General features: G+C 30.7%; 4 protein-coding genes across 5 annotated transcripts; 2 read left to right on the top strand and 2 right to left on the bottom strand.

Annotated features, from left to right (window-relative positions):
* Positions 1-84: 84 nt before the first annotated feature.
* On the bottom strand, positions 85-9,456 carry Vps39 (Vacuolar protein sorting 39). The gene is made up of 15 exons (XM_076395023.1): positions 9,139-9,456; positions 8,920-9,087; positions 8,764-8,864; positions 8,491-8,709; positions 8,208-8,438; positions 7,957-8,154; positions 7,754-7,902; positions 3,720-3,864; positions 3,440-3,662; positions 3,237-3,388; positions 2,715-2,954; positions 2,457-2,654; positions 2,154-2,399; positions 530-666; positions 85-462 (listed from the first exon to the last, which is right to left on the bottom strand). Exons 1-15 carry the CDS (start codon positions 9,206-9,208, stop codon positions 405-407), a joined length of 2,535 nt encoding a protein of 844 aa, XP_076251138.1. The 5' UTR covers positions 9,209-9,456; the 3' UTR covers positions 85-404.
* Positions 9,457-9,525: 69 nt separating this feature from the next.
* LOC143190610 (uncharacterized) lies at positions 9,526-10,594 on the top strand. The gene is made up of 4 exons (XM_076395028.1): positions 9,526-9,652; positions 9,705-9,896; positions 9,995-10,128; positions 10,210-10,594. Exons 1-4 carry the CDS (start codon positions 9,650-9,652, stop codon positions 10,394-10,396), a joined length of 516 nt encoding a protein of 171 aa, XP_076251143.1. The 5' UTR covers positions 9,526-9,649; the 3' UTR covers positions 10,397-10,594.
* An 89-nt stretch (positions 10,595-10,683) lies between these two features.
* Positions 10,684-11,769, bottom strand: Rpi (Ribose-5-phosphate isomerase). The gene is made up of 2 exons (XM_076395027.1): positions 11,250-11,769; positions 10,684-11,101 (listed from the first exon to the last, which is right to left on the bottom strand). The coding sequence occupies exons 1-2, from the start codon at positions 11,728-11,730 to the stop codon at positions 10,791-10,793; spliced, it is 792 nt and encodes a 263-aa protein (XP_076251142.1). The 5' UTR covers positions 11,731-11,769; the 3' UTR covers positions 10,684-10,790.
* A 16-nt stretch (positions 11,770-11,785) lies between these two features.
* Positions 11,786-13,696, top strand: Ufm1 (Ubiquitin-fold modifier 1). Of its 2 annotated transcripts, XM_076395026.1 has the most exons (4): positions 11,786-11,919; positions 11,977-12,033; positions 13,242-13,372; positions 13,462-13,696. In XM_076395026.1, the coding sequence occupies exons 1-4, from the start codon at positions 11,915-11,917 to the stop codon at positions 13,524-13,526; spliced, it is 258 nt and encodes an 85-aa protein (XP_076251141.1). In that variant the 5' UTR covers positions 11,786-11,914; the 3' UTR covers positions 13,527-13,696. The 2 variants fall into 2 exon arrangements, with proteins under 2 accessions (XP_076251141.1, XP_076251140.1); XM_076395025.1 differs by lacking the exons at positions 13,242-13,372; positions 13,462-13,696 and adding an exon at positions 12,120-13,226 and having other exon boundaries at positions 11,837-11,919.
* Positions 13,697-14,069: the final 373 nt, after the last annotated feature.

The raw sequence follows: 14,069 nt of genomic DNA, 5'->3' as shown, positions 1-14,069 counted from the left end.
CCATGAAAGCTATGCATAGCATATATTAATACATTTAGTTCCCATAATGTATGTATTTTTTAGATAAAATAATGAAACACAAAATAGTAATAATACATGTATTTAATGAAAGATAATAAAGCTATAAATATCAATATGAGACAGTATCTGTGTATATCGGAACAAAAAAACTATTTGATAAATATATACACTTATACTAGATAACATAATCAAACAGTTGAAGTACTAACTTTAAATGAAGTATAAAATAAACATATATCACAGTGTTAGATAACTGTAAACCTTTCAAAGCTTCCTAGATTATATCGCCAGTACAAATATTTATTTTTACTATCTTCAGTTCTTTTTCTAGTTTAATATACTTAAATGTTTTTGGTCTCTTTTCATATATTTTAATTTTACTTTTATGCTTGATGACAAGAATGGTGTACCACATCGCCGTTGGAGTATCTTACCAGGTGACTAAAACAAATAAAAAACTCAATATTTAAAATATTAATGGGTAATTGAAATAATTTGATGGCTGTACCTTTGATTTCCAAAACGTTTTTTACAGACTGGACATATATTAAGATCTGTGATAAGAAAACGTTGTTGCTGTAAATTCAGTTTTAATTCTTGGCACTGGAGGTATTCAGCATATAGAAGTCCCTTTAGAAGTTGTACCTGTAAAATAATATCAATAGAGATAAAATAAATGTTACAAAAATAATGAGAACTCAATTAATTTAATATTTATATATTAATTCTCAATATTTTCAATTTTTTTTCCTTTTTATCAACTCTGGTTCATACTAATACTCAATTACAAACTTAGAGACGAATCCAGAAAATGTGATTTTACTCAGCAGGTTTTCTTACATCAGTAATTATTAACTGAGATGATTGTTCCTTGATAGCTGTCGGATCATTAGTTTATGAATTATAGCATTTTGAGTGAAGCAACTTTTGTTATTGTAAAAAAAACGGATAAAAAGGAATTTCGCATGTTGATAAAATATTGCTTATTGAAGGGAAAAAATACAATTGAAGCTAAAACTTGGCTTGATGCCGAGTTTCTGGACACTGCCACACCGAAGATGATGAACGCAGTGGACGTCCAAAAGCGGTTGTTACCGACGAAAACACTTAAAAAATCCACAAAATTATTGACCATAATTTGAATGACCATAAATTGAAATTGAATGAAATAGCAGATACTTTAAAGATATCAACTGAACGTGTATATCATATCATTCACGAATATTTGGGTATGAGAAAGCTCTATGCAAAGTGGGTGCCGCGCGAGTTCACTTTTGACTAAAAACAACGACGAGTTGATGATTCGGAGCAATGCTTGAAGATGATCAAGCGTAATAAACTCGAGTTTTTGCGTCGATATGTGACAATGGATGAAACATGGATCCATCATTTCACTACGAGTGGACTGCACACGATGAACTTGCTCAAAAGCGTGGGAAAACACAACAGTCGGCTGGCAAGGTTATGGCGTCTGTATTTTGGGATGTGCATGAAATAATTTTCATTGACTACCTTGAAAAGGGAAGGACCATCAACAGCGATTATTACATGGTGTTATTAGACCGTTTGAAGGACGAAATCGCCGAAAAACGGCCGCATTTGAAGAAAAAGAAAATGCTGCTTCAGTAAAAACGATGGCAAAAATCCATGAATTTCCGAATCCACCGTATTTTCCAGATCTGCCCCCCAGCGACAATTTCCTGTTCTCAGATCTCAAAAGAATGCTCGCTGGGAAGAAATTTTCTTCGAATGAAGAGGTGATTGCCGAAACTGAGGCCTATTTTATAGCAAAGGAGGGTCGCTATAATCAGTGTATCACCCCAAAAAAACTATTTTGGCCAAAAAAAAAATGTGTTTTACTATGGTAGGCCGGGGACTTTTCAATTGACCTGTTATGTTGATGGATAAAGACAATTTTGAAGAAAAATAACTGGGGTTTTTCTGCCCATGTATATATATATATAATTCATTCATATCATATCAATTCATTTATAATAATTCTTGTACAAAAAGTCAGTCTAATAAACAACAAAATTGAAAATGCTTTCGTGCCAGTTTAATAATGATGAGTACATGAGTATAAAGATAAAGTAAATTGAAAGTTGTGTCAGTTCTTATAAAATAACACTTACGCGTCTTCTTTCCTGTATTACCCTTTGAAGACCAACCAGTAGGAATTTATGAATTCGAGACACGGGTATGTCATCAGGTAGGATTGCCAAGAGTTCGGTAGGATTAATTCTGGATGCGTTTTTTTCCATAAGTGTTAGAGCCAGCTCCAGATCAGGCTGGGCAGTTTTTGGCGATAAGGTGACACCTGGCAAACTGATCAAATAGCTATCTGGTTTCAAGATAATGTTAATCAGATATAGGTAAACCTAAATTTAGTTTATATTAGAAATCTTTTAAGAGCATGTTGCAATGGAAAAATGTACCTGTTGACTGCCCGGTTCGCCTTTTTCATATATAGTGGCGCAATAATTCTCCGCCTTCTCCAAGTCTCCAAGGGCACGTACATAGAGAGCTATAGTTTGTTCATGTTTGCCCAGTCGACCTAGTATTAAAGCTCTTTCTTCTAATAAAGAATCAGTGGGAAAATTCCTTATAACATTTTCGGCAGTGTAGTGTGTGCTCTGAAACCACATGACGTTATAATCAGATATTCAGTCTATATAAGTTTAGTACAACTCCACCTGTTGTAAGAAGTCCAACAACTTTTTTTTAGTGTGTTGTGAGTGCGCGACACCATCTTTAAGAATCTTCTCCATATATTGGTGAATTAAGGCATTATGGAAAAATGGATTAACATCGTTCCAGGTATGTATAATATGTTCAAGATACGTTATGGCTAGATCTGGATGGGATTTAAGAAGAGTATCTAAAATCCGTGGTCTTGGCAGTTTTTCCACCTCGGGAATATCTTCTGTGAAAATCTACAAAATTTTACCATTAATAAAGGTTTATAAAAGGGGTATTCTAGCCTAGATATTAAATAAAATCGTTTATTGTTTATTGGTATATTATTAACGTTCAAATCTGTAAAAACATGCCTTTGAAAAAATTACACTTGATTCCAGATTTATATCAGTTTTGTGACTTAAACTGCTTGAAACTTTTCCTAAAACTTTAAATACAGTCTTCTCGAAACTATTTATAACGTTAATGCTTGTGCCGATAGATCTGAATATTCCCCTACAGGATTTAGTTGTACTTACTTTAAGACCCTCTTCAGGAGAAGCGCTTAAAACCCAATCAGAAAACTCTAGAATCAGACCCATATTATCGGTACCCAAGTGTTGTAAATAACTGACCGTTTTCTCGACGCTTTTTTCTGTTTGTAACAACTCCAAAGCTCTTCTATGTTGACCTAACGATAAAACATAATATCAAAACATTCAGTAAAACTGAAGTAGATTACCTTTTGTTTGATACAAGATAATCAGTTCGTTGTGTTTGCCCTTCTTTTTTAGAATCTTCTCCGTTTCAGCAAAGTGGCAGTTGTTTAAACGTATCAGCGATGCCACTAAGGTGTCGTTCGTTTGTAGATAGCATTTCAGCAGTGTGGTATCGATTATTTGCAACAGCTGAGCTGTGGATTTGCTGGGTTTCTCGTTTAAATTACCGCTGGCATTCGAAGGACCCTGAATATGTTTTTATTAAGATCAAGAAAATTGCCTTTGATAAAATAATGTTGTTACCTTAAGATTTGGAAGTCTATACCTCATTTCCGTTAAATAATCGATCAAAGCCAGACGGCTTTCTTCCAACTCTTTATCAGTTAAATCTGTGTTGGTTTCGGGAAATTCATCCTGTTGTCCTTGGGGCAATAGATCAGGAAATAACCTACCATACAAACATTCTCTATAATATATATCAGTCCCTCAATACTCAACGTAATAATAATTTATAAACCTGCTGCTTTTCTATAACAGTATATTATAGCTCTTTATTTGATATACAGACATTTCAATAAAAAAAAAACAATTCGAACTATCAAAACTGGGCCAAACTGTGAATAAGGAATATTATTTGAGTGTTATTAATCATTTTCGTCAAGCTATTCCTCTCAAGAGGCCGATAGTACTCGTTTGCCTTTTGTCTAACTGCGCTTCTTAACATTTCTATAGACTTATAGTGGAGATAACAAATATTTAATTTTCTGAACAAAAATCGTTTACGTTTTTACTTTTAACTAAATATAGTTTTATTTATTCCATATTCATTTCAGGAACTGAAATATTCTATTATCTTTTCCTAATTATTAAGTTCGTTTCATATTAGTGGCGCTTTCATAATGGGTCTCTGTCTCTGCTATTCAAATAGTTGGGTAAACCGTAAATCGAATACGGTTATCGGATGTTTAACATCTGCGAACTACTAAGAGCTGCAATTATGACTGAAAAGAATGAATGGTTCTTGGCGCCTTATCGGTCCTAACGCCTGTTTAACATTGGCATTTCTTATTTTCCCGTAATGTACACATAGTCAATAACAATACACCTAAAAAATTCTCCTTGTCTTAGTTGTTAGTATTCACAATTTTTTCCCTCTAAACTATACCCAGAATACCAATGTGGGTCCTTAACATCTTCATCTGTAGCAAGCACAAAATATTGAGAATTTAGAAGCGTATCTTAAATGAGCGCATGCGATACAGTGTTTTAGTTTGTTAATGTATGGCCGGGTGGCTCAAGGTATAAATTTGGTAGCAAAGCTGAAATTTGATACTTTCTGCTTTCAGAAGGCTATTCTAGAAAGTAAGAAGCGTAGAGTACGTGTGTTTATAATTGGTGGAAATAATCAAAAAATTACTGGATATTTTGGACTTTTTTGGCAATTCTATACTTCCTATAGAAACAATTTGATTTATATACAAAGAATTTCGGTTTAATTTTTTCGACAAAGCATTTTTTAACATGGCTGACAAAGCAGACTTAAAAAACTTATAAACTTACATGTTAAATATTCTTATTTTGATATCTGTGTTTTTATGGTTCTTTTTTTAGTTAAAATTATTTGTTTAAACCTTAAGACATCTCAGGTACTGCGTCCCTGTATGTAGTATCATTTTAAATAGAATGCCCAGCTTTCCTGGGGATCCTGCTCAATGTCAGAAATGGCTTTTAGCAATAAATAATGAAAAACTAATAGGAATCTCTTGTGAGGTTTTAAATTATAGCAAAGCGGTTTGTAACGTACATTTTACACAGAATAACTACAAACCCAAAATATAGAAGAGCATTGCTTAACAGGGATACGGTTTCCAGTTGTTATTTAAATTGTAAGTCTTATAATGTTAATTATATGTAATTGATTTGTAAAATATAACAAGCCTCCATTTTAGCTGTGGCATAGAAGAAGGAAAACATTGATCCTAATATATTAGGAAATGTGAGTTGAACAATGATGTTATTAAAGCACGGCAGTATAATAGATGTAATTTGACAAAGCCAGAAACTTTTTTACTTTGTTGGTAAATGATATATCGACTGTTCTATTTAATTTCCAGATTATGCACAAAACTTAACTCAACAAGCAGTCTGTCCAATATTTTATATCACTATTGTATTGAGCATTTTCAACGAGATGATTAGAAGGGTAATAAGTAGGTATTTTTGTTTTGGTAGGCGAGAAAAGTGATCAGAATAGCAAAAGGCAAAAATGAAACATTTTTTATTGCAACACCTAAATATAACACGCTTATATGGATGACGTACAATTATATACTTACAATAAATATTTGGCAAAAAAGATTTAAAAAGACGTCAAAATAACTAGTCTTCAACATATATATTGTACTGTACTCTGTATTTGGCCGGGTTATTCAATAGTTAAAAAGTATTAAAGTTTGTATATTTAAGAGTATAAGTTTTGTGTTAAATCTATTATATTACGTTTACGTTATTGTTAATATATTGTCATTAAACAGAAGTCGCGCCCTCTGGTGGCAAATGAACGCTAAATTTGTTTACAGGTAATACATGGGTGTCCCTCTGTGTTTTGTGGTAGCAAGATAACTGAACTGATACTTATTTATAATTTTTTTTTGCAGACTAGAAAATTTTCGACTGCATATCTGATCTATCTTCATAGCATATCTTGGTTGACACAGTATAACGCCATAAACGAATTGCAAATATTCGAATATTTTAACTAAATCGCTACTGTTGGATTACAAAAGCTTCCTGTACAAAAATTAAAAGTGAATATCAATTTTCAATTTAATTAAATACAAAATTAACAGAGGTTGATATCAAAAACAATGCAGCGGAGGCTTCTAATTCAGGATTCTGTTATTGGAGTATTTATTATATCCGGCTTAAGAAATTGTCGACACTAATAACCAGCCGATATCTTAAAGGATTTCTTCCTTTGAGTAATGCTAGCATGCAACCAACGCATTTACAAACTGAATGAATATTATATTGGATACCACGCAATACGCTCCTGGTTTTCAAAAAGCAGTAATTATTAATATTATAGTTGATTGACAGACTTCTTGAAAGTGACAAAACAAGAAACAACTACTAAATTCTTTAAATTAGTGTCTACACCGAACATTTATTTTATTCGTACGACTTGCTGAAACAACGTTGAGAATAAAGTAAACAATCACAACATTATGTATATAAAGACATTCTTTCACATATGTGACTCTCGAGTGACTGCATGAATTTCTTCTATACCCTAACTAAATTTTCCTTTTGTAAAATTTATGGTTATTTATATATTTATTATAGTCAGGTACTGGCCTATTTCACCATTTACATAATAGCTGATACATTCATATATTCGAAGGTGAACTGCCTGACAGGCATCGAGAATCACACTTAATAAGATTTAAAGAGAGAAGATTTAAACAATTGTTCACATCAATTCCTTTCATTTGAAACTCGGATTGTTAGTTCCTTGGAAATCTCCTTGCAGTCCCGGTGTTTATTTTAATATTAAATAAATACACATATAACAGTGAACCGTTTCTATTATGTGCCTCTTTAATTGTGTTAATAACTTTATGCATAAATTTGGTAGAGCGAAACATCACTAACACTAATTAACTTATGAACAAGTTAATTGGTGATCCATTGCAAAGGCGCGACGTGCACTTCATCACTCCGTATAATTAATTATCTATTTTTTACTTGTGCTCTATTCCACCATGTTAAGCTGCACTATACTTCAACACGTGTAACGGTACATAGTCGCACTACTTTGAATATCACTTTCAAATCTTCACTTGACTTTTTATTATTTAAATTAAAAGCAGACTTAAAGTCTCAGAGGGATATGGTTTTAAACGCCATTTATAGAAATATAAACATTTAAAATCTAAAAATAATCACTATTATTATCAATCAATAATAATGAAGAGAAATTGTTAAACATCCCACATTAAATTTTTGTTATTTGGATTTTATTATTTATTTTGGACTTTGGAATACACCTTATACAGTTCTAAATAAATTACTATTCCATATTTACCAAACAAATTTATTGAAACATGTCTTTTAATTGTTACTTAAATATTATCACTTGATTCAAGTAGCTTAATAAATTTTTTCCCATATGAAAGATTTAGCTTTATTTATGCCAGTTATATAGCAAAAAACACTGATGCGAATGTAAAACATTACTAAACTATAAAGTATTACGCCAAAAACTCTATTTTAAACTAGAATATTGAAATTGTAAAGTTGGAATTATATTTTTATTATCATATTAAAATACTAACCTTATAACGTCATATGCGTCCGTTTTTAATTTTAAAAATTCCTTCATACTTTCGTGAAACTGTTTCTTTGCAAACAGGTCGTAAGCCAAGAGTGTCTGGATGTGATGAATCTTTGCTTGTTTTTCTTCCTCAGATTCATTGGACACTTGCTGAAAATAATGATGAATTAATTCTACTCTTTTAATCCATTGTATTTAATGTACCGTTAGTTTCAGTGCTAAATGGAATTCTTTTGTATTAACCAAAAGCTCTCGCTGTTTCGCAATGTCCAAAGCTTTTACACACCAAATCTGTGATAAGGAAGCAGCAAATAACACTCCAGACATAGATTGTACAAGAAAACGGACTTTAGGCATATTTGTTAGAGATTGTATAGACCTACTGGGCTCCAAAGTGCAAACCTTAAACATTTTCATGATATAATAAACATCAGAAATTTTTACTAGCTAATTACTTCTATACAGTCTGTAAGAACTCCCAAAGTATAAGGTTCATCATATGCCAAATAAGAAGGGACTTCCGACCATTTAAAAGTTTGATTTTGTTCTGTTTTTCCTGATGTATTGATCAAAACTGTCTGGTTTTCTCTGCACACTGCGAAATGTGAGTCTGATGTTTGTACAATACATGGCTCTGCTGATTTCGAACTACTTATAGGAAAAAGATAATTATGTTTTCCATCAAGCTAAAAAGAGTTTTCTTTATAATTAACCTAAGAGCAATAGAAGGTAATTTACTGTTAAAAGAGCATATTCATCCCTATATCCTACACATATTGCATTTTGGCACCACACAATTGTTTTTGGTATATCAGTTAAAGACAATAATTTACTTTTCTGATCTTTATCAAAGGACACAAATTCATTGTTTTTCAAATAATATAGATGTATTTTTCTTTTAACCACAACTGCCAGACGTACTACCTGTTGAGATTCTCCTGTAGTTGAAGTTATTTTCTAAAACATTTAATAATACAATTTGGGAACAATACTATAATAAATTATGATTACCTGTATGTCTAATGCAAAAAGAGAAGCTCCTTTGGTGTTTGGCAATTGTGTCAGTGTGGTAAAATTGATTGCATTTATATCATGAATTTGAATTAAATTATCTACAGGTAAAATGTTTAATTTAGATTTGTTAGTTTTACTTACTGACTAGCTAACCTGTAAGACTAATAAGCAAATTTTTATTTGGGATTATAGCTAATTGTTGTATAGGTTTTTTGCTAAAAGATTTGTTGTATCGCATTAACGTAAGTTCACATTTAAAACTGTTTTCAAGTTTGTACATAATCAGATGTCCTTGCCTAGTACCCACAAGTAAAGTTTCATCTAAAACCCAACCATGCTATAGCAAATATTTATTTCTATAATGATACTCACCATGGGCAGCCACCGATTCAATTTGATAGTTCAATTTAATTAGAGGATGAACTTGATAAGCTTCATGCATTTTTACGTTTAATCCGATTTACTCCGGACCCTTTCTTTTTTCTTTAGTTTAAATCCAATCAATAAACAAATATTGTCTGTGAACTTTGACAACAAACATAACCAAAAAAATACTAAGGACAACCAAACGTCAGCAATCAGCTGACTCAATATAAAATGTAAACTATGAACTTTTTTCTACTAGAATACAAACAAGCTTTTAAGAACTAATTCATTCAAAATTGTTTGTGGCAAAATAATTAAATAGTAAATTCATTTACAATAATATATTTACATTATTTTTCTTGAATATATTATCAAAACTTACTTCTTCTCCAAGGGCAACCAATCATATTAAATGTTTATATTCAACTGTTTCTTAATGTCAAGTAAATATCAACAAAGCTAAGCTCTTATCGTTAACTGATTACGTTATAGGCTTTTAAACGCAAATTTATTTGATATGGTGTGTTTTTTCCTGTAAATTTTAATTTAATTAATATGTGTAATGTTTACAGACTTCGACACAAACTGCCAAAAAGGTTTCCGCCCCAGCTCGAAAAAAATCAGGACCGAAATTTGAGCTAGGAGATGAGGAGAAAAATAATATCAAAGAGGCCTTCGATCTGTTTGATTCGGAGGGCACTGGCAAAATAGATTCAAAAGATTTAAAAGTTGCGATTAGGGCACTTGGATTTGAACCAAAAAAAGTATGTTGTATTCAAATAGCTTTAAAAATAATTATTTAAACCTAAATTAGTCATTACAAGAAAACATTTCTAGTACTAAAGAAATTATTTGTGTTTAGGAAGAGATAAAAAAGATGATAGCTGACATTGATAAAGATGGCACTGGAAAAATTTCATATGAAGACTTTTTAGAACTTATGTCTGTCAAAATGGCTGAGAAAGATTCTAGGGAAGAGATATTGAAGGCATTCAGGTAAACTAATTTAATTGTTAATACTATAAGTAATTATGGTATGCATAAAACTGCTTGAAAGTAGAGATTTCAATGTTAAAGGTTATTTGATGATGATGAAACAGGGAAGATTAGTTTCAAGAATCTTAAAAGGGTTGCCAAAGAACTAGGAGAAAATCTGACTGATGAAGAATTGCAAGAAATGATAGATGAAGCAGACAGAGATGGAGATGGAGAAATAAATCAGGAGGAATTCCTACGTATCATGAAAAAGACCAGTCTTTATTAAAAGAAATTATATTTTGTTAACTATTGCATCTAGTCCTGTCTTTTTTTACTGCATCATTTCAATGTTAAAGGTAATGGTTCTCAATTAAGAATTTAATTATAGCTATGAAGGCTATTTGATGTAATTTAATTTATTTTTGTATTTAACCAATATAAGGTCATTCAATGATACTTTCTAATTAAATGGTTATTTTATAAACTTACTGTTTTTTTAACTTATCACTTTTATGGGTATTTGCCTATTTCTACAATCCTGTATATATATTACAAATTTTTTTAAAATCTAAATTTTTTGAAGAGAGCTAAGATTTATTTATCTTGCAGTACAATATTCTTATAAAAATACAGTATAACCAAGTAAAAACATACTTCATTTTAAACTCAAATATTCTAGACTAGGATTGCACCTTGACAGATCCATCTTGCATACCAAAGTAGGCTTTTTTGGCCATATTAATGAAAAGTCCAGTTTCAATAACTCCTGGCCATTGTATTAAATCTAAATTGACTTTATTCCAGTCTAAGCTTTGATCAAAGTTTTTCCAGTCCAAAATGAAGTTTCCATTATCTGTTACAACTGGACCAGCTTTATTTACAGCCATTCTCAAAACAGCCTCTCCTTTATATAATTGTTCTAAACGTTTCTTTATTGGGACATAGGCTAAAGGAGATACTTCAATAGGAATGCCTTTCTTATATTGTTGACCTACAAATAACATTTACTTTATATTATATTAAACATATTGGTTTAAATAAGTGATGTAATTTTAAGTAATTATCTGAATATTTTCTTTAGATAAGTTATTACAGTTATGTGCATGTAATTGTAATAATTAAAATATAACTATAATCACCCAATAAACTTGAATTTTTCGTATAATCTGCTATGACAATTAATTCTTTGGAACAACTAGCTACGATTTTTTCTTGTAACAAACATCCACCACCTCCTTTGATAAGGTTTAAATTGCAATCCACTTCGTCAGCTCCATCAATGCATATATCAAGTTGAGAAGCTACCTCTAAGTCTGATAAGGTCAAATTATTCTTCAATATCAACTGGCGTGATTGAAATGATGTTGGAACACATATTATATTAATATTCTCATTTTCCACTCTCTGTGCTAATCTATCAACAGCGTAGACCACTGTTGATCCGCTTCCAATACCTATTTTATATCCAGACTTAATATGATTATCAACTGCCTGGTAAGCGGCCAGTTTCTTTGCTCCTTCTACACTACACATCGCACTGCTTTTAAATAAGACACTGGAAATATTCCTTGAGAGTTTGGTATAAGGATGTAAATGCGGTTTTAAAAGTTGATAGCGCATCTCTAAACAAACCAAGATTTATTAGGCTATAGTTACGGTAGTCATAATGATTCGTAGTTCTAATATAAACGCAACAATTGTCAATGTCATTGAATTTTAATACCACGTCTAGTTCTTAACATATTTTACTTGTTTTGTTATAATAAAAAAGTAATAATTAATAGTTATTTGATAGAAATTAATTATGGCGTAAGTAATATATACGATATCGCGATTAAGTCATATTTATATAATTTTTTATTACAGATCAAAAGTTACATTTAAAATAACTTTAACATCAGATCCAAAATTACCTTTCAAAGTGTAAGTATAGCCACTTAATTTATAATGTATTTTTTATACATTATATCATGGTCCTATTTTAAAGGCTTTTTGCTTTTTATTGGCAGATAAAGAATGTGATCTGAATATAAATATTAATTACAAATATGGGTGAAAAAGCATCATCAAATATCACACAGATTTTAGCGTCCTTTGAAACATTTTTAAAGATTTACCAGGATCCCAGTTGGACCAAGCAGTGTACTCCAGAAACCATAAAATTTGCTTTTAAAACAGGCCACTTTTTGGAGAAATGCATAGACAAATTCAGAGATAAACAATATTTGCCAGAATTTATGAAGTTATTAGAATTATGGTGCCATAAGAATAACCTCAAATCTTACAACCAAGACTTTTTTAAAAATGCAAATGAGCAAATATTATTAAAGGTGTTTAGAACCTCTGGTGTGAATGAAAATACTTTGGATATAGCCATTAGAATATTTTGCTCAATATATGATAAGCCTAGATTAAAAGAGTTTCTTTCTCAGCTTATTTTAACTTCCAGTTCAATAAATGCTATAACAGATTTTGTGAATATATCCATGAGTGAAAACAGTGATTTGAAACATGTTATACTGCTTAATAAATGGAATGATTTGCTTAATGTTGGTCAAGAGGAAGCTCTTAAATCTGAAATAGACAATTGGCTTTCGTTGTACAAAGTTGAAGAGAGGTTACCAAATATACTATGTATGTTATGTGCTAAAATACCATCTAATCAATTGGATACTATAAAAAATCTTATTATGGACTCTCTTTTAAGTAAGATGGGTGACAGAAGTATATTATCAAAGAATTTCTGGATAACTTTGTTTAAAAGAACTGATAAGGGAAATATTGCAAAACTTTCAAGTATTTATAAACCATTTCTGGATTCTCTTTGGAGCTTCATTGAATATACAGGTTCTATGTTCCAAAGAGACACAATACATTCTTTTGAGTGGAAGAGTGATCCTATTTTGTCTATTTACCCAGAGATAGATTATTTTGACTTATTTAATGTACTGAAAGCTATTTGTAGCTTTAGTTCTACTAACACTCAATATATTTTTGCTAAGTTAGAACAAGCTAAAGATAATTCCAATGAGGATTTGTGGATTGAAATGGAAAATGAACTAAATTCTTTGTAGTCTTCTTTTTCTAATGAATAAATTTTGTGTGTGTATTAAAAATGATTTTTTTATTAGCCTAAGTGTACCTGAACAAACTCCTTTCACAGCTGTGTTGAAATTCGCAGCGGAAGAATTTAAGGTTCCTCCGGCAACGTCAGCCATTATTACCGATGATGGAGTTGGTATTAATCCCCAACAAACAGCTGGTTAGTATTTGACTTTTTTAAACTGCTCAAAATAAATGAGTTTTTTCTTGGATAATGGTTTGAATTAAATATCAAATATTATCTTTTAGGTAATGTCTTTTTAAAGCACGGTTCCGAATTAAGGCTGATACCACGAGATCGAGTAGGCAACTAAAATATTTTTTAATAGATGAGTATTTAATGGAGGCATAATATGTTATTTTTTCATATTTTAATAATTTAGAGTGGCGTGTTTCAACAACAGTATCACTGTACTCTTGTTTATATTTTTTGCAAGTTTATTTTATATATTGTACATGTAACATAATAAAACTTTTTTTAAAATGTATTTGTTTATTATGATATTACAGTAACAAAATAAATGGGTGGTTTAACAAATGTTGAGAGCACTGTTTCACGGACTATAGGTGTGGAAACGAATTTCTTATTTTCTTAATAAGAAAATCTATATATATATATATATATATATATATATATATATATATATATATATATAATTTATTTATTTATATATACGAATCAGTGGATTAATAAATCAATAGCATTTCTACAGTACAGTATAATATTGATTATATTGTTTAGGATTATGGTTCCATAAATAGTCATTTACTGAGACAAAAATAGCTACAATTTAGGTTCAATTAAAATATTTATTTTCTCGAATATAGTGATACGATATTAAAAAAACAATGTCAGT

Source organism: Rhynchophorus ferrugineus, unplaced genomic scaffold (genome assembly GCF_030347505.1).
Source record: "Rhynchophorus ferrugineus isolate W39M unplaced genomic scaffold, kcgeb_rfMv2 rfM2, whole genome shotgun sequence".
In the NCBI taxonomy this organism is placed as follows: domain Eukaryota; kingdom Metazoa; phylum Arthropoda; class Insecta; order Coleoptera; family Curculionidae; genus Rhynchophorus; species Rhynchophorus ferrugineus.
This window is presented reverse-complemented; position numbering and strand designations above follow the sequence as displayed.

Coding starts and splice junctions, on each gene's coding strand:
- Rpi (XM_076395027.1), bottom strand. CDS start 11,730: ATGCGCTATCAACTTTTAAAACCGCATTTACATCCTTATACCAAACTC. Junction 11,102..11,249: donor GAAAAATTCAAGTTTATTGG/GTGATTATAGTT, acceptor TGTTATTTGTAG/GTCAACAATATAAGAAAGGC.
- LOC143190610 (XM_076395028.1), top strand. Junction 9,897..9,994: donor TTGGATTTGAACCAAAAAAA/GTATGTTGTATT, acceptor ATTTGTGTTTAG/GAAGAGATAAAAAAGATGAT. Junction 10,129..10,209: donor GAGATATTGAAGGCATTCAG/GTAAACTAATTT, acceptor TCAATGTTAAAG/GTTATTTGATGATGATGAAA.
- Vps39 (XM_076395023.1), bottom strand. CDS start 9,208: ATGCATGAAGCTTATCAAGTTCATCCTCTAATTAAATTGAACTATCAA. Junction 7,903..7,956: donor ATTTAGCACTGAAACTAACG/GTACATTAAATA, acceptor CATTATTTTCAG/CAAGTGTCCAATGAATCTGA. Junction 2,400..2,456: donor GCGAACCGGGCAGTCAACAG/GTACATTTTTCC, acceptor AACTAAATTTAG/GTTTACCTATATCTGATTAA.
- Ufm1 (XM_076395025.1), top strand. CDS start 12,159: ATGGGTGAAAAAGCATCATCAAATATCACACAGATTTTAGCGTCCTTT.